We start from the raw sequence: 25,983 nt of genomic DNA, 5'->3' as shown, positions 1-25,983 counted from the left end.
GGATATTAAAGGATACTGGATATTAAAGGATACTGGATATTAAAGGATACTGGACATTAAAGGATACTGGATATTAAAGGATACTGGATATTAGAAGATACTGGATATTAGAAGATACTGGATATTACAGGATACTGGATATTAGAAGATACTGGATATTAGAAGATACTGGATATTACAGGATACTGGATATTAAAGGATACTGGATATTAAAGGATATTAAAGGATACTGGATATTAAAGGATATTAAAGGATACTGGATATTAAAGGATACTGGATATTAAAGGATATTAAAGGATACTGGATATTAAAGGATACTGGATATTAAAGGATATTAAAGGATACTGGATATTAAAGGATACTGGATATTAAAGGATATTAAAGGATACTGGATATTAAAGGATACTGGATATTAAAGGATACTGGATATTAAAGGATATTAAAGGATACTGGATATTAAAGGATACTGGATATTAAAGGATACTGGATATTAAAGGATACTGGATATGAAAGGATATTAAAGGATACTGGATATTAAAGGATACTGGATATTAAAGGATACTGGATATTAAAGGATACTGGATATTAAAGGATACTGGATATTAAAGGATACTGGATATTAAAGGATATTAAAGGATACTGGATATTAAAGGATACTGGATATTAAAGGATATTGGACATTAAAGGATATTAAAGGATACTGGATATTAAAGGATACTGGATATTAAAGGATACTGGACATTAAAGGACATTAAAGGATACTGGATATTAAAGGATACTGGATATTAAAGGATACTGGACATTAAAGGATATTAAAGGATACTGGATATTAAAGGATACTGGATATTAAAGGATATTAAAGGATACTGGATATTAAAGGATACTGGACATTAAAGGATACTGGATATTAAAGGATACTGGATATTAAAGGATACTGGATATTAAAGGATACTGGATATTAAAGGATACTGGATATTAAAGGATACTGGATATTAAAGGATACTGGATATTAAAGGATACTGGATATTAAAGGATACTGGATATTAAAGGATACTGGATATTAAAGGATATTAAAGGATACTGGATATTAGAGGATACTGGATATTAAAGGATATTAAAGGATACTGGATATTAAAGGATACTGGATATTAAAGGATACTGGATATTAAAGGATACTGGATATTAAAGGATACTGGATATTAAAGGATACTGGATATTAAAGGATACTGGATATTAAAGCATATTAAAGGATACTGGATATTAAAGGATACTGGATATTAAAGGACTAGGAAAGACAGGAGAGTTTGGATTCAGCGTTTTGGTACTGAGGGTGTGTCCTGGTCGACTCCGATCTGGACCTGTAACAGAACTCCTCTGCATCACGACTCCAGCTACAGTGTTGGTCAGGTCAGGTTGGTGGCTGGTGTGAATGTCTATACATACAGTAGACTGTAGGTGTGTGTTACCTCATATCTGAACCTGTAACAGAGTGTCTCCTCAGCATGGCTCTGCACACAGCGTTGGTCAGGTTGGTGCTGGGTTCTCCGTTAACAGCCAGGATAGTGTCCCCGACGCCCAGCCGCCCGTCCTGACAGACAGACCCTCCACGGACCACTGACCGGATCAACATCCCTGAGCCGTCCTTCATAGCACTCACTGTCAGGCCTGTTAACACACACACACACACACATATATACCTGTAGTTACACTCACTGTCAGGCCTGTTAACACACACACACATACACACACACACACACACATATATACCTGTAGTTACACTCACTGTCAGGCCTGTTAACACACACACACACACACACACACACACACACACACACACACACACACACACACACACACACACACACACACACACACACACACACACACACACACACACACACACACACACACACACACACACACACACACACACACACACACACACACACACACATACCTGTAGTCACACTACAACACACTACAACACATATACCTGTAGTCACACTACAACACATATACCTGTAGTCACACTACAACACATATACCTGTAGTTACACTACAACACACATACCTGTAGTTACACTACAACACATATACCTGTAGTTACACTACAACACACTACAACACATATACCTGTAGTTACACTACAACACATATACCTGTAGTTACACTACAACACACTACAACACATATACCTGTAGTCACACTACAACACACTACAACACATATACCTGTAGTCACACTACAACACATATACCTGTAGTTACACTACAACACACATACCTGTAGTTACACTACAACACATATACCTGTAGTCACACTACAACACACTACAACACATATACCTGTAGTCACACTACAACACATATACCTGTAGTTACACTACAACACACATACCTGTAGTCACACTACAACACACTACAACACACATACCTGTAGTCACACTACAACACACTACAACACATATACCTGTAGTCACACTACAACACATATACCTGTAGTTACACTACAACACATATACCTGTAGTTATACTACAACACACTACAACACATATACCTGTAGTTACACTACAACACACTACAACACATATACCTGTAGTTACACTACAACACACTACAACACATATACCTGTAGTTACACTACAACACATATACCTGTAGTCACACTACAACACACTACAACACATATACCTGTAGTTACACTACAACACATATACCTGTAGTTACACTACAACACACTACAACACATATACCTGTAGTCACACTACAACACATATACCTGTAGTCACACTACAACACATATACCTGTAGTCACACTACAACACATATACCTGTAGTCACACTACAACACATATACCTGTAGTTACACTACAACACATTACAACACATATACCTGTAGTCACACTACAACACATATACCTGTAGTTACACTACAACACATATACCTGTAGTTACACTACAACACACTACAACACATATACCTGTAGTTACACTACAACACATATACCTGTAGTCACACTACAACACACTACAACACATATACCTGTAGTCACACTACAACACATATACCTGTAGTTACACTACAACACACTACAACACATATACCTGTAGTTACACTACAACACATATACCTGTAGTTACACTACAACACACTACAACACATATACCTGTAGTTACACTACAACACATATACCTGTAGTCACACTACAACACATATACCTGTAGTCACACTACAACACACTACAACACATATACCTGTAGTTACACTACAACACACTACAACACATATACCTGTAGTTACACTACAACACATATACCTGTAGTCACACTATAACACATATACCTGTAGTCACACTACAACACACTACAACACATATACCTGTAGTCACACTACAACACACTACAACACATATACCTGTAGTCACACTTCAACACACTACAACACATATACCTGTAGTCACACTACAACACATATACCTGTAGTCACACTACAACACACTACAACACATATACCTGTAGTTACACTACAACACATGTACCTGTAGTCACACTACAACACATATACCTGTAGTCACACTATAACACACTACAACACATATACCTGTAGTTACACTACAACACATATACATGTAGTCACACTACAACATACTACAACACATATACCTGTAGTCACACTACAACACACTACAACACACTACAACACATATACCTGTAGTTACACTACAACACATATACCTGTAGTCACACTACAACACACTACAACACATATACCTGTAGTCACACTACAACACATATACCTGTAGTCACACTACAACACATATACCTGTAGTCACACTACAACACATATACCTGTAGTTACACTACAACACATATACCTGTAGTCACACTACAACACATATACCTGTAGTCACACTACAACACATATACCTGTAGTCACACTACAACACATATACCTGTAGTTACACTACAACACACTACAACACATATACCTGTAGTTACACTACAACACACTACAACACATATACCTGTAGTTACACTACAACACACTACAACACATATACCTGTAGTTACACTACAACACATATACCTGTAGTCACACTACAACACATATACCTGTAGTTACATTACAACACACTACAACACATATACCTGTAGTCACACTACAACACACTACAACACATATACCTGTAGTCACACTACAACACATATACCTGTAGTTACACTACAACACATATACCTGTAGTCACACTACAACACATTACAACACATATACCTGTAGTCACACTACAACACATATACCTGTAGTCACACTACAACACATATACCTGTAGTCACACTACAACACATGTACCTGTAGTCACACTACAACACATATACCTGTAGTCACACTACAACACACTACAACACATATACCTGTAGTCACACTACAACACATATACCTGTAGTCACACTACAACACATATACCTGTAGTCACACTACAACACATATACCTGTAGTCACACTACAACACATATACCTGTAGTTACACTACAACACATTACAACACATATACCTGTAGTCACACTACAACACATATACCTGTAGTTACACTACAACACATATACCTGTAGTTACACTACAACACACTACAACACATATACCTGTAGTTACACTACAACACATATACCTGTAGTCACACTACAACACACTACAACACATATACCTGTAGTCACACTACAACACATATACCTGTAGTTACACTACAACACACTACAACACATATACCTGTAGTTACACTACAACACATATACCTGTAGTTACACTACAACACACTACAACACATATACCTGTAGTTACACTACAACACATATACCTGTAGTCACACTACAACACATATACCTGTAGTCACACTACAACACACTACAACACATATACCTGTAGTTACACTACAACACACTACAACACATATACCTGTAGTTACACTACAACACATATACCTGTAGTTACACTACAACACATATACCTGTAGTCACACTACAACACACTACAACACATATACCTGTAGTCACACTACAACACACTACAACACATATACCTGTAGTCACACTTCAACACACTACAACACATATACCTGTAGTCACACTACAACACATATACCTGTAGTCACACTACAACACACTACAACACATATACCTGTAGTTACACTACACCACATGTACCTGTAGTCACACTACAACACATATACCTGTAGTCACACTACAACACACTACAACACATATACCTGTAGTTACACTACAACACATATACATGTAGTCACACTACAACACACTACAACACATATACCTGTAGTCACACTACAACACACTACAACACACTACAACACATATACCTGTAGTCACACTACAACACACTACAACACATATACCTGTAATCACACTACAACACATATACCTGTAGTCACACTACAACACATATACCTGTAGTCACACTACAACACATATACCTGTAGTTACACTACAACACATATACCTGTAGTCACACTACAACACATATACCTGTAGTCACACTACAACACATATACCTGTAGTCACACTACAACACATATACCTGTAGTTACACTACAACACACTACAACACATATACCTGTAGTTACACTACAACACACTACAACACATATACCTGTAGTTACACTACAACACACTACAACACATATACCTGTAGTTACACTACAACACATATACCTGTAGTCACACTACAACACATATACCTGTAGTTACATTACAACACACTACAACACATATACCTGTAGTCACACTACAACACACTACAACACATATACCTGTAGTCACACTACAACACATATACCTGTAGTTACACTACAACACATATACCTGTAGTCACACTACAACACATTACAACACATATACCTGTAGTCACACTACAACACATATACCTGTAGTCACACTACAACACATATACCTGTAGTCACACTACAACACATATAGCTGTAGTCACACTACAACACATATACCTGTAGTCACACTACAACACACTACAACACATATACCTGTAGTCACACTACAACACATATACCTGTAGTCACACTACAACACATATACCTGTAGTCACACTACAACACACTACAACACATATACCTGTAGTCACACTACAACACACTACAACACATATACCTGTAGTTACATTACAACACACTACCACACATATACCTGTAGTCACACTACAACACATATACCTGTAGTCACACTACAACACATATACCTGTAGTCACACTACAACACACATACCTGTAGTTACACTACAACACATATACCTGTAGTCACACTACAACACATATACCTGTAGTTACACTACAACACACTACAACACACTACAACACACATACCTGTAGTCACACTACAACACACTACAACACATATACCTGTAGTCACACTACAACACACTACAACACACATACCTGTAGTTACACTACAACACACAGACATAGAGACTAACACAAACTCAGGTCATGTCATTATAGCTTTTAAAAAGAGAGATTGTGTTCTCTTCAATTTACCTGGTTTTAACATAGCTGACACCTCTGATAGTGTCAATATCAGAGGCAATGTTCTGAGTGACCCCACAGTGGGGATTCACCCCCAATAACAGAGGTAATGTTCTGAGTGACCCCCAATAACAGAGGTAATGTTCTGAGTGACCCCACAGTGGGGATTCACCCCCAATAACAGAGGTAATGTTCTGAGTGACCCCCAATAACAGAGGCAATGTTCTGAGTGACCCCCAATAACAGAGGCAATGTTCTGAGTGACCCCACAGTGGGGATTCACCCCCAATAACAGAGGTAATGTTCTGAGTGACCCCCAATAACAGAGGCAATGTTCTGAGTGACCCCCAATAACAGAGGTAATGTTCTGAGTGACCCCACAGTGGGGATTCACCCCCAATAACAGAGGTAATGTTCTGAGTGACCCCACAGTGGGGATTCACCCCCAATAACAGAGGTAATGTTCTGAGTGACCCCCAATAACAGAGGCAATGTTCTGAGTGACCCCCAATAACAGAGGCAATGTTCTGAGTGACCCCACAGTGGGGATTCACCCCCAATAACAGAGGTAATGTTCTGAGTGACCCCCAATAACAGAGGTAATGTTCTGAGTGACCCCACAGTGGGGATTCACCCCCAATAACAGAGGTAATGTTCTGAGTGACCCCACAGTGGGGATTCACCCCCAATAACAGAGGTAATGTTCTGAGTGACCCCACAGTGGGGATTCACCCCCAATAACAGAGGTAATGTTCTGAGTGACCCCCAATAACAGAGGTAATGTTCTGAGTGACCCCACAGTGGGGATTCACCCCCAATAACAGAGGCAATGTTCTGAGTGACCCCCAATAACAGAGGTAATGTTCTGAGTGACCCCACAGTGGGGATTCACCCCCAATAACAGAGGTAATGTTCTGAGTGACCCCCAATAACAGAGGTAATGTTCTGAGTGACCCCCAATAACAGAGGTAATGTTCTGAGTGACCCCCAATAACAGAGGTAATGTTCTGAGTGACCCCCAATAACAGAGGTAATGTTCTGAGTGACCCCCAATAACAGAGGTAATGTTCTGAGTGACCCCCAATAACAGAGGTAATGTTCGTAGTGACTCCACAGTGGGGATTCACCCCCAATAACAGAGGTAATGTTCTGAGTGACCCCACAGTGGGGATTCACCCCCAATAACAGAGGTAATGTTCTGAGTGACCCCACAGTGGGGATTCACCCCCAATAACAGAGGTAATGTTCTGAGTGACCCCCAATAAGAGAGGTAATGTTCTGAGTGACCCCCAATAAGAGAGGTAATGTTCTGAGTGACCCCACAGTGGGGATTCTCTTTCTCTGATTGAATTGGGGCCAACTAGTTGTACAAGGACACAAACATCCCCCACCCGTCTGCGCTAACAGACACACACACACACACACACACACACGCACACGCACACGCACACACGCACACACACACACACACACACACACACACACACACACACACACACACACACACACACACACACACACACATCCCCCATCCGTCTGCAGTCACAGACAGACAGGCATACACACACACACACACACACACACACACACACACACACACACACACACACACACACACACACACACACACACACACACACACACACACACACACACACACACACACACACACACCACACCCTCAGTGTCACAAGTACAAAAAGGATGTTAGGAAGATTAAACAAACACAGTTGCACATGGCTTTAAGAGGCTTGCATTGGCTATCTAGTATTCAGCAAGGATAACACACACACACACATACGTAGGACCACACACACACACACACCTACACACACACACACACACACACACACACACACACACACACACACACACACACACACACACACACACACACACACACACACACACACACACACACACCTCAGTGTCACAAGTACAAAAAGGATGTTAGGAAGATTAAACAAACACAGTTGCACATGGCTTTAAGAGGCTTGCATTGGCTATCTAGTATTCAGCAAGGATAACACACACACACACATACGTAGGACCACACACACACACACACACACACACACACACACACACACACACACACACACACACACACACACACACACACACACACACACACACACACACACACACACACACACACACACACACACACACGTCGGACCACACACAACGGGAAACACAAACTTGCAGAGGGGTGCATTAGGACTGACACACTAGTGGATCTACACCAAGGACCACACCAACACACTATGAGCGTACACAATTTGAAGGTCGATCAAAAATAAATGACGTTTTATGTATGTTTAAAATATATAGTTTATTGATTTTTTATTATTATTTCTTCTCTCAGTACATTCAAATTACAATACAATCATAGTGCATTATGGGTTACAGCCACATAGACGATCACCGTTATTGACCTCTGGGAGAAGCTACAGGTCCGATAGGTACACAAACAGACAGCACTTTCCTTCACAGCAACTGTATATAAATACATATATATATGAATGTATATAAATATATATATATATAAATGTATAAAAATATATATATATATAAATGTATATATATAAATATATATATAAATGTATATAAATATATATATATATAAATGTATATATATAAATATATATATAAATGTATATAAATATATATATAAATGTATATAAATATATATATATATATATATATAAATGTATATAAATATATATATAAATGTATATAAATATATATATAAATGTATATAAATATATATATAAATGTATATATATATAAATATATATAAATGTATATCAATATATATAAATACATATAAATATATATAAATATATATATAAATGTATATACATATAAATATATATAATCTGTAAAGATAACATAGAGTAATATAATATCACATTAACTATCATCGTTTAACCGCTTATTTTTGTCTGTAGGTTTTCCTTAAGACAGACATTTCCAGTTAATAAATAGGCTAGTAAGAATCCACAAAGACCACAAAGACAGAAACAAAGAAATTAAAAAGCAGTTTCACGCATTTGTGAAGAAACCGTCTCAAACGAACAAGAACTAAAGTGTCTTCACAAACAAAACAAACATGAAACAACACTCCCATGCATTCCCCAAGGCAAGAAACAAAACATCACGGACTAACAAAATGTTCTCACAACACAACCATCTCTTTTTTTTAACAAACTACGTGTTAAAAACAAACGAGACGTTCACAGAAACGGTGTTCTCACAAAAATGTGTCTAACAAACCATGGGGTCCACAAAACAAAGAAAACACGTGTTCTCACAAATCTCTCACAACTTTCTCAAACGTGTTCTCACAAATCTCTCACAACTTTCTCAAACGTGTTCTCACAACTTTCTCAAACGTGTTCTCATAAATCTCTCACAACTTTCTCAAACGTGTTCTCACAAATCTCTCACAACTTTCTCAAACGTGTTCTCACAAATCTCTCACAACTTTCTCAAACGTGTTCTCACAAATCTCTCACAACTTTCTCAAACGTGTTCTCACAAATCTCTCACAACTTTCTCAAATGTGTTCTCACAAATCTCTCACAACTTTCTCAAATGTGTTCTCACAAAAAGGTGAGTTCACCCCAAAAAAAACACGTTCACACAAAACTGCCAAAGCATTCCATACACAGTACAGTAAGAAATATATATATATAGTTATAAATGTAGAGCTTTATCTCTTTGGTGTAATTTTGAACATCTAATGTTGGTAAGGTGTCAGGCAAGGTATAATAATAAACACACCTTAGTGCTAAAGTAACAACGATATGCTCACAACATTGTGTCTTCCCAAATGGACCAACATAATTCCATTTCTAGGTCTGAATGCTCTCACACACAGTGAAGTAGCCATTCTAGGTCTGAATGCTCTCACACACAGTGAAGTAGCCATTCTAGGTCTGAATGCTCTCACACACAGTGAAGTAGCCATTCTAGGTCTGAATGCTCTCACACACAGTGAAGTAGCCATTCTAGGTCTGAATGCTCTCACACACAGTGAAGTAGCCATTCTAGGTCTGAATGCTCTCACACACAGTGAAGTAGCCATTCTAGGTCTGAATGCTCTCACACACACTGCCCTACCCTGTGCTCTGACCTCTTTCTCCCCTCTCTCTCCAGATGAAATCTCGCGTCTTGTGACGGCCGGCCGCCCAACAACCTGCCCGCTCGACCCTATCCCCTCCTCTCTTCTCCAGACCATTTCCGGAGACCTTCTCCCTTACCTCACCTCGCTCATCAACTCATCCCTGACCGTTGGCTACGTCCCTTCCGTCTTCAAGAGAGCGAGAGTTGCACCCCTTCTGAAAAAACCTACACTCGATCCCTCCGATGTCAACAATTACAGACCAGTATCCCTTCTTTCTTTTCTCTCCAAAACTCTTGAACGTGCCGTCCTTGGCCAGCTCTCCCGCTATCTCTCTCTGAATGACCTTCTTGATCCAAATCAGTCAGGTTTCAAGACTAGTCACTCAACTGAGACTGCTCTCCTCTGTATCACGGAGGCGCTCCGCACTGCTAAAGCTAACTCTCTCTCCTCTGCTCTCATCCTTCTAGATCTATCGGCTGCCTTCGATACTGTGAACCATCAGATCCTCCTCTCCACCCTCTCCGAGTTGGGCATCTCCGGCGCGGCCCACGCTTGGATTGCGTCCTACCTGACAGGTCGCTCCTACCAGGTGGCGTGGCGAGAATCTGTCTCCTCACCACGCGCTCTCACCACTGGTGTCCCCCAGGGCTCTGTTCTTGGCCCTCTCCTATTCTCGCTATACACCAAGTCACTTGGCTCTGTCATAACCTCACATGGTCTCTCTTATCATTGCTATGCAGACGACACACAATTAATCTTCTCCTTTCCTCCTTCTGATGACCAGGTGGCGAATCGCATCTCTGCATGTCTGGCAGACATATCAGTGTGGATGACGGATCACCACCTCAAGCTGAACCTCGGCAAGACGGAGCTGCTCTTCCTCCCGGGGAAGGACTGCCCGTTCCATGATCTCGCCATCACGGTTGACAACTCCATTGTGTCCTCCTCCCAGAGCGCCAAGAACCTTGGCGTGATCCTGGACAACACCCTGTCGTTCTCAACTAACATCAAGGCGGTGGCCCGTTCCTGTAGGTTCATGCTCTACAACATCCGCAGAGTACGACCCTGCCTCACACAGGAAGCGGCGCAGGTCCTAATCCAGGCACTTGTCATCTCCCGTCTGGATTACTGCAACTCGCTGTTGGCTGGGCTCCCTGCCTGTGCCATTAAACCCCTTCAACTCATCCAGAACGCCGCAGCCCGTCTGGTGTTCAACCTTCCCAAGTTCTCTCACGTCACCCCGCTCCTCCGTTCTCTCCACTGGCTTCCAGTTGAAGCTCGCATCCGCTACAAGACCATGGTGCTTGCCTACGGAGCTGTGAGGGGAACGGCACCTCAGTACCTCCAGGCTCTGATCAGGCCCTACACCCAAACAAGGGCACTGCGTTCATCCACCTCTGGCCTGCTCGCCTCCCTACCACTGAGGAAGTACAGCTCCCGCTCAGCCCAGTCAAAACTGTTCGCTGCCCTGGCCCCCCAATGGTGGAACAAACTCCCTCACGACGCCAGGACAGCGGAGTCAATCACCACCTTCCGGAGACACCTGAAACCCCACCTCTTTAAGGAATACCTAGGATAGGTTAAGTAATCCCTCTCACCCCACCCCCCCTAAGTTTTAGATGCACTATTGTTAAGTGACTGTCCCACTGGATGTCATAAGGTGATTGCACCAATTTGTAAGTTGCTCTGGATAAGAGCGTCTGCTAAATGACTTAAATGTAAATGTAAATGTAAGTAGCCATTCCAGGTCTGAATGCTCTCACACACAGTGAAGTAGCCATTCTAGGTCTGAATGCTCTCACACACAGTGAAGTAGCCATTCTAGGTCTGAATGCTCTCACACACAGTGAAGTAGCCATTCTAGGTCTGAATGCTCTCACACACAGTGAAGTAGCCATTCTAGGTCTGAATGCTCTCACACACAGTGAAGTAGCCATTCTAGGTCTGAATGCTCTCACACACAGTGAAGTAGCCATTCTAGGTCTGAATGCTCTCACACACAGTGAAGTAGCCATTCTAGGTCTGAATGCTCTCACACACAGTGAAGTAGCCATTCTAGGTCTGAATGCTCTCACACACAGTGAAGTAGCCATTCTAGGTCTGAATGCTCTCACACACAGTGAAGTAGCCATTCTAGGTCTGAATGCTCTCACACACAGTGAAGTAGCCATTCTAGTGGTTAGAGGAGGCAGGTATCCTAGTGGTTAGAGGAGGCAGGTAGCCTGGTGGTTAGAGGAGGCAGGTAGTCTAGTGGTTAGAGGAGGCAGGTAGTCTAGTGGTTAGAGGAGGCAGGTAGTCTAGTGGTTAGAGGAGGCAGGTAGCCTAGAGGTTAGAGGAGACATGTAGCCTAGTGGTTAGAGGAGGCAGGTAGCCTAGTGGTTAGAGGAGGCAGGTAGCCTAGTGGTTAGAGGAGGCAGGTAGCCTGGTGGTTAGAGGAGACAGGTAGCCTAGTGGTTAGAGGAGGCAGGTAGCCTAGTGGTTAGAGGAGGCAGGTAGCCTAGTGGTTAGAGGAGACAGGTAGCCTAGTGGTTAGAGGAGGCAGGTAGTCTAGTGGTTAGAGGAGGCAGGTAGCCTAGTGGTTAGAGGAGGCAGGTAGTCTAGTGGTTAGAGGAGGCAGGTAGTCTAGTGGTAAGAGGAGGCAGGTAGCCTAGTGGTCAGAGGAGACAGGTAGCCTGGTGGTTAGAGGAGGCAGGTAGTCTAGTGGTTAGAGGAGGCAGGTAGTCTAGTGGTTAGAGGAGGCAGGTAGCCTCGTGGTTAGAGGAGGCAGGTAGTCTAGGGGTTAGAGGAGGCAGGTAGCCTAGTGGTTAGAGGAGGCAGGTATCCTAGTGGTTAGAGGAGGCAGGTAGCCTAGTGGTTAGAGGAGGCAGGTAGTCTAGTGGTTAGAGGAGGCAGGTAGCCTAGTGGTTAGAGGAGGCAGGTAGCCTAGTGGTTAGAGGAGGCAGGTAACCTAGTGGTTGGAGGAGGCAGGTAACCTAGTGGTTAGAGGAGACAGGTAGCCTAGTGGTTAGAGGAGGCAGGTAGTCTCGTGGTTAGAGGAGACAGGTAGCCTGGTGGTTAGAGGAGACAGGTAGCCTAGTGGTTAGAGGAGGCAGGTAGCCTAGTGGTTAGAGGAGGCAGGTAGTCTAGTGGTTAGAGGAGGCAGGTAGCCTAGTGGTTAGAGGAGGCAGGTAGCCTAGTGGTTAGAGGAGGCAGGTGGCCTAGTGGTTAGAGGAGGCAGGTAGTCTAGTGGTGAGAGGAGGCAGGTAGTCTCGTGGTTAGAGGAGGCAGGTAGTCTAGTGGTTAGATGAGGCAGGTAGTCTAGTGGTTAGAGGAGGCAGGTAGCCTAGTGGTTAGAGGAGGCAGGTAGTCTAGTGGTTAGAGGAGGCAGGTAGCCTAGTGGTTAGAGGAGGCAGGTAACCTAGTGGTTGGAGGAGGCAGGTAGCCTAGTGGTTAGAGGAGGCAGGTAGCCTAGTGGTTAGAGGAGGCAGGTAGTCTAGTGGTTAGAGGAGGCAGGTAGCCTAGTGGTTAGAGGAGGCAGGTAGCCTAGTGGTTAGAGGAGGCAGGTAGCCTAGTGGTTAGAGGAGGCAGGTAGCCTAGTGGTTAGAGGAGGCAGGTAGTCTAGTGGTTAGAGGAGGCAGGTAGTCTAGTGGTTAGAGGAGGCAGGTAGTCTAGTGGTTAGAGGAGGCAGGTAGCCTAGTGGTTAGAGGAGGCAGGTAGTCTAGTGGTTAGAGGAGACAGGTAGCCTAGTGGTTAGAGGAGGCAGGTAGCCTAGTGGTTAGAGGAGGCAGGTAACCTAGTGGTTAGAGGAGGCAGGTAGCCGGGTGGTTAGAGGAGGCAGGTAGTCTCGTGGTTAGAGGAGGCAGGTAGTCTCGTGGTTAGAGGAGGCAGGTAGCCTAGTGGTTAGAGGAGACAGGTAGTCTAGTGGTTAGAGGAGGCAGGTAGCCTAGTGGTTAGAGGAGACAGGTAGTCTAGTGGTTAGAGGAGACAGGTAGTCTAGTGGTTAGAGGAGGCAGGTAGTCTCGTGGTTAGAGGAGGCAGGTAGTCTCGTGGTTAGAGGAGGCAGGTAGCCTAGTGGTTAGAGGAGGCAGGTAGTCTAGTGTTTAGAGGAGGCAGGTAGCCTGGTGGTTAGAGGAGGCAGGTAGCCTAGTGGTTAGAGGAGACCGGTAGTCTAGTGGTTAGAGGATGCAGGTAGCCTAGTAGTTAGAGTGTTGGGCCAGTAACCGCAAAGGTTGCTGGGTCGAATCCGCGAGCTGACAAGGTAAAAATCTGTCGTTCTGCCCCTGAACAAGGCAGTTAACCCACTGTTCCCCAGTAGCCTAGTTAAATAAAGGTTCAGTTCTCTGTCTCTTTCACAGTCATCAACATGGGTTTTCTAATTAACAGAGGTCCACTCTCTCTTTCACAGTCAACAACATGGGTTTTCTTATTAACAGAAGCCCACTCTCTCTTTCACAGTCAACAACATGGGTTTTCAGAGGTCCACTCTCTCTTTCACAGTCAACAACATGGGTTTTCTTATTAACAGAGGTCCACTCTCTCTTTCACAGTCAACAACATGGGTTTTCTTATTAACAGAGGTCCACTCTCTCTTTCACAGTCAACAACATGGGTTTTCTTATTAACAGAGGACTCTCTTTCACAGTCAACAACATGGGTTTTCTTATTAACAGAGGTCCACTCTCTCTTTCACAGTCAACAACATGGTTTTCTAATTAACAGAGGTCCACTCTCTCTTTCACAGTCAACAACATGGGTTTTCTTATTAACAGAGGTCCACTCTCTCTTTCACAGTCAACAACATGGGTTTTCTAATTAACAGAAGCCCACTCTCTCTTTCACAGTCAACAACATGGGTTTTCTTATTAACAGAGGTCCACTCTCTCTTTCACAGTCAACAACATGGGTTTTCTTATTAACAGAGGTCCACTCTCTCTTTCACAGTCAACAACATGGGTTTTCTAATTAACAGAGGTCCACTCTCTCTTTCACAGTCAACAACATGGGTTTTCTAATTAACAGAAGCCCACTCTCTCTTTCACAGTCAACAACATGGGTTTTCTAATTAACAGAGGTCCACTCTCTCTTTCACAGTCAACAACATGGGTTTTCTAATTAACAGAGGACTCTCTTTCACAGTCAACAACATGGTTTTCTAATTAACAGAGGTCCACTCTCTCTTTCACAGTCAACAACATGGGTTTTCAGAGGTGCACTCTCTCTTTCACAGTCAACAACATGAGTTTTCTATGGTGCCCTTAATAAAAAGTGCAAGTCAACTTTCTTCCTCTCTCTCTCTCTCTCTCTCTCTCACGTTTTCAACCTGATTGATTGAATTCAATACGACTTTTATAAATTCCAGAAGCCCCTTTTTAACAGATATTCCCTTACTAAGAAACACCAGTGTTCACCTCATCTCCTGAAAAAATCTTTGACTTCCCTCGATTATCAGCTTCTCCTCCTCTCCGCCCAGTATCGCCGTGCCGACGACGTACACACACAGACACCCCGCCACAATGAAAAACACAGATAACATACCAAGGCTACGGTTGCCCCTGACAACAGTGATTGTCCTCTCAAAATGGCTGCCGAAAGAAGGGGGCGGGGCCAGGAGCTTATCGCCGTCCTCCATGTTGCCGCTGGAACAATGACGCGGAGATTTCTCGTCCTGAGAAAGATAAACAGAAAATAAGGGATGAATCAATCAATGAACGGAAGGATGGATGACTGGACTGATGGATGACTGGACTGATGGATGACTGGACTGATGGATGACTGGACTGATGGATGAATGGACTGATGGATGACTGGACTGATGGATGACTGGACTGATGGATGACTGGACTGATGGATGACTGGACTGATGGATGACTGGACTGATGGATAAACAGTAGCCGAACTGTTTGTGTCCAATGTATCGCTGTCCATTTGTAGCAGGCCTACCAGCTTTTCAGAACAGTTAGGGACACCAAGAGAGCTTCTGTGTTGTACTTAGAACAGGTGTACGGTAGAGGTAGCATGCTTGGTGCCCATAATCAACACCAGAAACCTTAACGATCCAGCTGGCCCAATGACACCAAATCAGCTGGCCCAATGACACTGATCCATCTGGCCCAATGACACAGATCCAGCTGGCCCGATGACACTGATCCATCTGGCCCAATGACACAGATCCAGCTGGCCCAATGACACAGATCCAGCTGGCCCGATGACACTGATCCATCTGGCCCAATGACACAGATCCAGCTGGCCCGATGACACTGATCCAGCTGGCCCAATGACACTGATCCAGCTGGCCCAATGACACTGATCCAGCTGGCCCAATGACTCTAAACACAGGAAATAAACTAACCTATAGAGGGAACAGTGTTGTATCTACAGGTCAATATGATACAGGAACCTATAGAGGGAACTGTGTTGTATCTACAGGTCAGTACAGGAACCTATAGAGGGAACAGTGTTGTATCTACAGGTCAGTACAGGAACCTATAGAGGGAACAGTGTTGTATCTACAGCTCAGTACAGGAACCTATAGAGGGAACAGTGTTGTATCTACAGGTCAGTACAGGAACCTATAGAGGGAACAGTGTTGTATCTACAGGTCAATACAGGAACCTATAGAGGGAACAGTGTTGTATCTACAGGTCAGTACAGGAACCTATAGAGGGAACAGTGTTGTATCTACAGGTCAGTACGATACAGGAACCTATAGAGGGAACAGTGTTGTATCTACAGCTCAGTACAGGAACCTATAGAGGAACAGTGTTGTATCTACAGGTCAGTACAGGAACCTATAGAGGGAACAGTGTTGTATCTACAGGTCAGTACAGGAACCTATAGAGGGAACAGTGTTGTATCTACAGCTCAGTACAGGAACCTATAGAGGGAACAGTTTTGTATCTACAGGTCAGTACGATACAGGAACCTATAGAGGGAACAGTGTTGTATCTACAGGTCAGTACAGGAACCTATAGAGGCAACAGTGTTGTATCTACAGGTCAATACAGGAACCTATAGAGGGAACAGTGTTGTATCTACAGGCCAGTACAGGAACCTATAGAGGGAACAGTGTTGTATCTACAGGTCAGTACGATACAGGAACCTATAGAGGGAATAGTGTTGTATCTACAGGTCAGTACAGGAACCTATAGAGGGAACAGTGTTGTATCTACAGGTCAGTACAGGAACCTATAGAGGGAACAGTGTTGTATCTACAGGTCAGTACGATACAGGAACCTATAGAGGGAATAGTGTTGTATCTACAGGTCAGTACAGGAACCTATAGAGGGAACAGTGTTGTATCTACAGGTCAGTACAGGAACCTATAGAGGGAACAGTGTTGTATCTACAGGTCAGTACGATACAGGAACCTATAGAGGCAACAGTGTAGTATCTACAGGTCAGTACAGGAACCTATAGAGGGAACAGTGTTGTATCTACAGGTCAGTACAGGAACCTATAGAGGGAACAGTGTTGTATCTACAGGTCAGTACAGGAACCTATAGAGGGAACAGTGTTGTATCTACAGCTCAGTACAGGAACCTATAGAGGGAACAGTTTTGTATCTACAGGTCAGTACGATACAGGAACCTATAGAGGGAACAGTGTTGTATCTACAGGTCAGTACAGGAACCTATAGAGGCAACAGTGTTGTATCTACAGGTCAATACAGGAACCTATAGAGGGAACAGTGTTGTATCTACAGGCCAGTACAGGAACCTATAGAGGAAACAGTGTTGTATCTACCGGTCAATACGATACAGGAACCTATAGAGGGAATAGTGTTGTATCTACAGGTCAGTACAGGAACCTATAGAGGGAACAGTGTTGTATCTACAGGTCAGTACAGGAACCTATAGAGGGAACAGTGTTGTATCTACAGGTCAGTACGATACAGGAACCTATAGAGGGAATAGTGTTGTATCTACAGGTCAGTACAGGAACCTATAGAGGGAACAGTGTTGTATCTACAGGTCAGTACAGGAACCTATAGAGGGAACAGTGTTGTATCTACAGGTCAGTACGATACAGGAACCTATAGAGGCAACAGTGTAGTATCTACAGGTCAGTACAGGAACCTATAGAGGGAACTGTGTTGTATCTACAGGTCAGTACGATACAGGAACCTATAGAGGGAACAGTGTTGTATCTACAGGTCAGTGCGATACAGGAACCGAGTATGGCAGAACGTGAACACTATTTACTGAAGTATAAGCTATTTGGAATAGGCTACTTCTCTAAGGGTTGGGAGGATAAAAACATACCCTAGGTTGACTAGTTCCTATTTACACACTTGACTCATATCTTTCCATTTGTTTGACCTGAAAAGGTACTATAGCAAACAGTAAGGTGAGCTGTGACTATTGATCCAGAGAGTGAGATGGCTACCTGCGTTTAGCATAGAACCACTGTTGCTCTAGCATATAAACACTCTGTCTTGTTTTTCGTTACACTAACAGAGCAAAACGTACTTTCTAGAGTTAGCATTGTGAGCACTGCTTCTTGTTCCAAGTTATTTCGGTCCTTACAGTAGACTTGCCAAGGTAACCCTGAGGTGTTGATGTCACTTGACTGTTAGGAAGGTTTCTTACCTTCAGTGTGGAGCACGGTTGGCTGTTCCTCTGCTGTGAGCCGTAGCTGTTAGCATGCGCCTGCTGTGTGGAGGAGGCTAGCATCCCAGCTGAGTAGAGAGTATCCTTCTCATCTCTCGATAACGACTGGGTCTCGTCTCTCGACGACCTCGACGACTCTGGGATGGACTCCAGGACACAACACTCGATCTGGGGGATACGTGAAAGGTCAAAGGTGGAGGGTCAGAGGTGGAGAGGGTCTGTAGGAAACGGAGAGGGAAATAGACCCGATAGAGTTCTGGTCTGACCGAAGCGAACAGGGTAAAGAGAGTAGTTGTGAATGGGGGAATTGGACACTCTCTTTCTCTCTCTACCTGTCTCTCTCTCTCCTCACCTCCCCTCAACTACCTTTCCTTCTCTCTTTCTAGTCTCTCTCCTCACCTCCTCCCCACCTACCTTACCTTCTCTGTTTCTACTCCCTCTCTCCAACTCTCTCTCTCCCCAACCCTTTCTCTCTCTAGTAGTGTGGTCAGGCATTGTGTTCATTTCTCAACACCATGAAATATTCAGCAGGTTGGTAACAAGAGGCTCTCTCTGCTGCCCTACTGTTACTAGGACACAGACAACAACAAGAGTTACAACACACTGTGGGCAGAAATAAACTACATATACTGACTGTGTTATGGTGGTAGATATAAACTACATGTACTGACTGTGTTATGGTGGTAAACTACATGTACTGACTGTGTTATGGTGGTAAACTACATGTACTGACTGTGTTATGGTGGTAAACTACATGTACTGACTGTGTTATGGTGGTAGATATAAACTACATGTACTGACTGTGTTATGGTGGTAGATATAAACTACATGTACTGACTGTGTTATGGTGGTAGATATAAACTACATGTACTGACTGTGTTATGGTGCTAGATATAAACTACATGTACTGACTGTGTTATGGTGGTAAACTACATGTACTGACTGTGTTATGGTGGTAAACTACATGTACTGACTGTGTTATGGTGGTAGATATAAACTACATGTACTGACTGTGTTATGGTGGTAGATATAAACTACATGTACTGACTGTGTTATGGTGATAAACTACATGTACTGACTGTGTTATGGTGGTAGATATAAACTACATGTACTGACTGTGTTATGGTGGTAGATATAAACTACATGTACTGACTGTGTTATGGTGGTAGATATAAACTACATGTACTGACTGTGTTATGGTGGTAGATATAAACTACATGTACTGACTGTGTTATGGTGGTAAACTACATGTATTGACTGTGTTATGGTGGTAGATATAAACTACATGTACTGACTGTGTTATGGTGGTAAACTACATGTACTGACTGTGTTATGGTGGTAAACTACATGTACTGACTGTGTTATGGTGGTAGATATAAACTACATGTACTGACTGTGTTATGGTGGTAGATATAAACTACATGTACTGACTGTGTTATGGTGGTAGATATAAACTACATGTACTGACTGTGTTATGGTGGTAAACTACATGTACTGACTGTGTTATGGTGGTAGATATAAACTACATGTACTGACTGTGTTATGGTGGTAAACTACATGTACTGACTGTGTTATGGTGGTAGATATAAACTACATGTACTGACTGTGTTATGGTGGTAAACTACATGTACTGACTGTGTTATGGTGGTAAACTACATGTACTGACTGTGTTATGGTGGTAGATATAAACTACATGTACTGACTGTGTTATGGTGGTAGATATAAACTACATGTACTGACTGTGTTATGGTGATAAACTACATGTACTGACTGTGTTATGGTGGTAGATATAAACTACATGTACTGACTGTGTTATGGTGGTAGATATAAACTACATGTACTGACTGTGTTATGGTGGTAGATATAAACTACATGTACTGACTGTGTTATGGTGGTAGATATAAACTACATGTACTGACTGTGTTATGGTGGTAAACTACATGTATTGACTGTGTTATGGTGGTAGATATAAACTACATGTACTGACTTTGTTATGGTGGTAGATATAAACTACATGTACTGACTGTGTTATGGTGGTAGATATAAACTACATGTACTGACTGTGTTATGGTGGTAAACTACATGTATTGACTGTGTTATGGTGGTAGATATAAACTACCTGTACTAACTGTGTTATGGTGGTAGATATAAACTACATGTACTGACTGTGTTATGGTGGTAAACTACATGTACTGACTGTGTTATGGTGGTAGATATAAACTACATGTACTGACTGTGTTATGGTGGTAGATATAAACTACATGTACTGACTGTGTTATGGTGGTAAACTACATGTACTGACTGTGTTATGGTGGTAAACTACATGTACTGACTGTGTTATGGTGGTAGATATAAACTAAATGTACTGACTGTGTTATGGTGGTAGATATAAACTACATGTACTGACTGTGTTATGGTGGTAGATATAAACTACATGTACTGACTGTGTTATGGTGGTAGATATAAACTACATGTACTGACTGTGTTATGGTGGTAGATATAAACTACATGTACTGACTGTGTTATGGTGGTAGTAAACTACATGTACTGACTGTGTTATGGTGGTAAACTACATGTACTGACTGTGTTATGGTGGTAGATATAAACTACATGTACTGACTGTGTTATGGTGGTAGATATAAACTACATGTACTGACTGTGTTATGGTGGTAGATATAAACTACATGTACTGACTGTGTTATGGTGGTAGATATAAACTACATGTACTGACTGTGTTATGGTGGTAGATATAAACTACATGTACTGACTGTGTTATGGTGGTAGATATAAACTACATGTACTGACTGTGTTATGGTGGTAGATATAAACTACATGTACTGACTGTGTTATGGTGGTAAACTACATGTACTGACTGTGTTATGGTGGTAGATATAAACTACATGTACTGACTGTGTTATGGTGGTAGATATAAACTACATGTACTGACTGTGTTATGGTGATAAACTACATGTACTGACTGTGTTATGGTGGTAGATATAAACTACATGTACTGACTGTGTTATGGTGGTAGATATAAACTACATGTACTGACTGTGTTATGGTGGTAGATATAAACTACATGTACTGACTGTGTTATGGTGGTAGATATAAACTACATGTACTGACTGTGTTATGGTGGTAGATATAAACTACATGTACTGACTGTGTTATGGTGGTAGATATAAACTACATGTACTGACTGTGTTATGGTGGTAGATATAAACTACATGTACTGACTGTGTTATGGTGGTAAACTACATGTATTGACTGTGTTATGGTGGTAGATATAAACTACCTGTACTAACTGTGTTATGGTGGTAGATATAAACTACATGTACTGACTGTGTTATGGTGGTAAACTACATGAACTGACTGTGTTATGGTGGTAGATATAAACTACATGTACTGACTGTGTTATGGTGGTAGATATAAACTACATGTACTGACTGTGTTATGGTGGTAAACTACATGTACTGACTGTGTTATGGTGGTAAACTACATGTACTGACTGTGTTATGGTGGTAGAACTACATGTACTGACTGTGTTATGGTGGTAGATATAAACTACATGTACTGACTGTGTTATGGTGGTAGATATAAACTACATGTACTGACTGTGTTATGGTGGTAGATATAAACTACATGTACTGACTGTGTTATGGTGGTAGATATAAACTACATGTACTGACTGTGTTATGGTGGTAGATATAAACTACATGTACTGACTGTGTTATGGTGGTAAACTACATGTACTGACTGTGTTATGGTGGTAAACTACATGTACTGACTGTGTTATGGTGGTAAACTACATATACTGACTGTGTTATGGTGGTAGATATAAACTACATGTACTGACTGTGTTATGGTGGTAGATATAAACTACATGTACTGACTGTGTTATGGTGGTAGATATAAACTACATGTACTGACTGTGTTATGGTGGTAGATATAAACTACATGTATTGACTGTGTTATGGTGGTAAACTACATATACTGACTGTGTTATGGTGGTAGATATAAACATGTACACTGTATTGGTACTGTGTTATGGTGGTAAACTACATGTACTGACTGTGTTATGGTGGTAGATATAAACTACATGTACTGACTGTGTTATGGTGGTAGATATAAACTACATGTACTGACTGTGTTATGGTGGTAGATATAAACTACATGTACTGACTGTGTTATGGTGGTAGATATAAACTACATGTACTGACTGTGTTATGGTGGTAGATATAAACTACATGTACTGACTGTGTTATGGTGGTAGATATAAACTACATGTACTGACTGTGTTATGGTGGTAGATATAAACTACATGTACTGACTGTGTTATGGTGGTAGATATAAACTACATGTACTGACTGTGTTATGGTGGTAAACTACATGTACTGACTGTGTTATGGTGGTAAACTACATGTACTGACTGTGTTATGGTGGTAAACTACATATACTGACTGTGTTATGGTGGTAGATATAAACTACATGTACTGACTGTGTTATGGTGGTAGATATAAACTACATGTACTGACTGTGTTATGGTGGTAGATATAAACTACATGTACTGACTGTGTTATGGTGGTAAACTACATATACTGACTGTGTTATGGTGGTAGATATAAACTACATGTACTGACTGTGTTATGGTGGTAGATATAAACTACATGTACTGACTGTGTTATGGTGGTAGATATAAACTACATGTATTGACTGTGTTATGGTGGTAAACTACATATACTGACTGTGTTATGGTGGTAGATATAAACTACATGTATTGACTGTGTTATGGTGGTAAACTACATGTACTGACTGTGTTATGGTGGTAGATATAAACTACATGTACTGACTGTGTTATGGTGGTAGATATAAACTACATGTACTGACTGTGTTATGGTGGTAGATATAAACTACATGTACTGACTGTGTTATGGTGGTAGATATAAACTACATGTACTGACTGTGTTATGGTGGTAGATATAAACTACATGTACTGACTGTGTTATGGTGGTAGATATAAACTACATGTACTGACTGTTATGGTGGTAGATATAAACTACATGTACTGACTGTGTTATGGTGGTAAACTACATGTACTGACTGTGTTATGGTGGTAAACTACATGTACTGACTGTGTTATGGTGGTAAACTACATATACTGACTGTGTTATGGTGGTAGATATAAACTACATGTACTGACTGTGTTATGGTGGTAGATATAAACTACATGTACTGACTGTGTTATGGTGGTAGATATAAACTACATGTACTGACTGTGTTATGGTGGTAAACTACATATACTGACTGTGTTATGGTGGTAGATATAAACTACATGTACTGACTGTGTTATGGTGGTAGATATAAACTACATGTACTGACTGTGTTATGGTGGTAGATATAAACTACATGTATTGACTGTGTTATGGTGGTAAACTACATATACTGACTGTGTTATGGTGGTAGATATAAACTACATGTATTGACTGTGTTATGGTGGTAAACTACATGTACTGACTGTGTTATGGTGGTAGATATAAACTACATGTACTGACTGTGTTATGGTGGTAGATATAAACTACATGTACTGACTGTGTTATGGTGGTAGATATAAACTACATGTACTGACTGTGTTATGGTGGTAGATATAAACTACATGTACTGACTGTGTTATGGTGGTAGATATAAACTACATGTACTGACTGTGTTATGGTGGTAGATATAAACTACATGTACTGACTGTTATGGTGGTAGATATAAACTACATGTACTGACTGTGTTATGGTGGTAGATATAAACTACATGTACTGACTGTGTTATGGTGGTAAACTACATGTACTGACTGTGTTATGGTGGTAGATATAAACTACATGTACTGACTGTGTTATGGTGGTAGATATAAACTACATGTACTGACTGTGTTATGGTGGTAAACTACATGTATTGACTGTGTTATGGTGGTAGATATAAACTACATGTACTGACTGTGTTATGGTGGTAAACTACATGTACTGACTGTGTTATGGTGATAAACTACATGTACTGACTGTGTTATGGTGGTAAACTACATGTACTGACTGTGTTATGGTGGTAGATATAAACTACATGTACTGACTGTGTTATGGTGGTAGATATAAACTACATGTACTGACTGTGTTATGGTGGTAAACTACATGTATTGACTGTGTTATGGTGGTAGATATAAACTACATGTACTGACTGTGTTATGGTGGTAAACTACATGTACTGACTGTGTTATGGTGATAAACTACATGTACTGACTGTGTTATGGTGGTAGATATAAACTACATGCACTGACTGTGTTATGGTGGTAAACTACATGTACTGACTGTGTTATGGTGGTAAACTACATGTACTGACTGTGTTATGGTGGTAGATATAAACTACATGTACTGACTGTGTTATGGTGATAAACTACATGTACTGACTGTGTTATGGTGGAAGATATAAACTACATGTACTGACTGTGTTATGGTGGTAGATATAAACTACATGTACTGACTGTGTTATGGTGGTAAACTACATGTACTGACTGTGTTATGGTGGTAAACTACATGTACTGACTGTGTTATGGTGGTAGATATAAACTACATGTACTAACTGTGTTATGGTGGTAGATATAAACTACATGTACTGACTGTGTTATGGTGGTAAACTACATGTACTGACTGTGTTATGGTGGTAAACTACATGTACTGACTGT

The 25,983-nt window shown here is 41.5% G+C and overlaps 1 protein-coding gene across 1 annotated transcript in view; it reads right to left on the bottom strand.

Annotated features, from left to right (window-relative positions):
* The window catches only part of LOC124025743 (multiple PDZ domain protein-like), a gene marked incomplete at both ends in the record, with an annotated part of 78,116 nt that overhangs the window by 22,643 nt on the left and 29,490 nt on the right, over positions 1–25,983 (bottom strand). Inside the window, 3 exons of the mRNA XM_046339077.1 lie at positions 1,467–1,665; positions 16,189–16,318; positions 19,242–19,430. Coding sequence (XP_046195033.1) covers positions 1,467–1,665; positions 16,189–16,318; positions 19,242–19,430 — 518 coding nt within the window. The remainder of the gene's footprint in view (positions 1–1,466; positions 1,666–16,188; positions 16,319–19,241; positions 19,431–25,983) is intronic.

The sequence above is a fragment of the Oncorhynchus gorbuscha genome, unplaced genomic scaffold (genome assembly GCF_021184085.1).
Source record: "Oncorhynchus gorbuscha isolate QuinsamMale2020 ecotype Even-year unplaced genomic scaffold, OgorEven_v1.0 Un_scaffold_2403, whole genome shotgun sequence".
Lineage (NCBI taxonomy): Eukaryota > Metazoa > Chordata > Actinopteri > Salmoniformes > Salmonidae > Oncorhynchus > Oncorhynchus gorbuscha.
The sequence above is the reverse complement of the archived record's forward strand: the minus strand, read 5'-3'. Positions and strand labels throughout refer to the sequence as shown.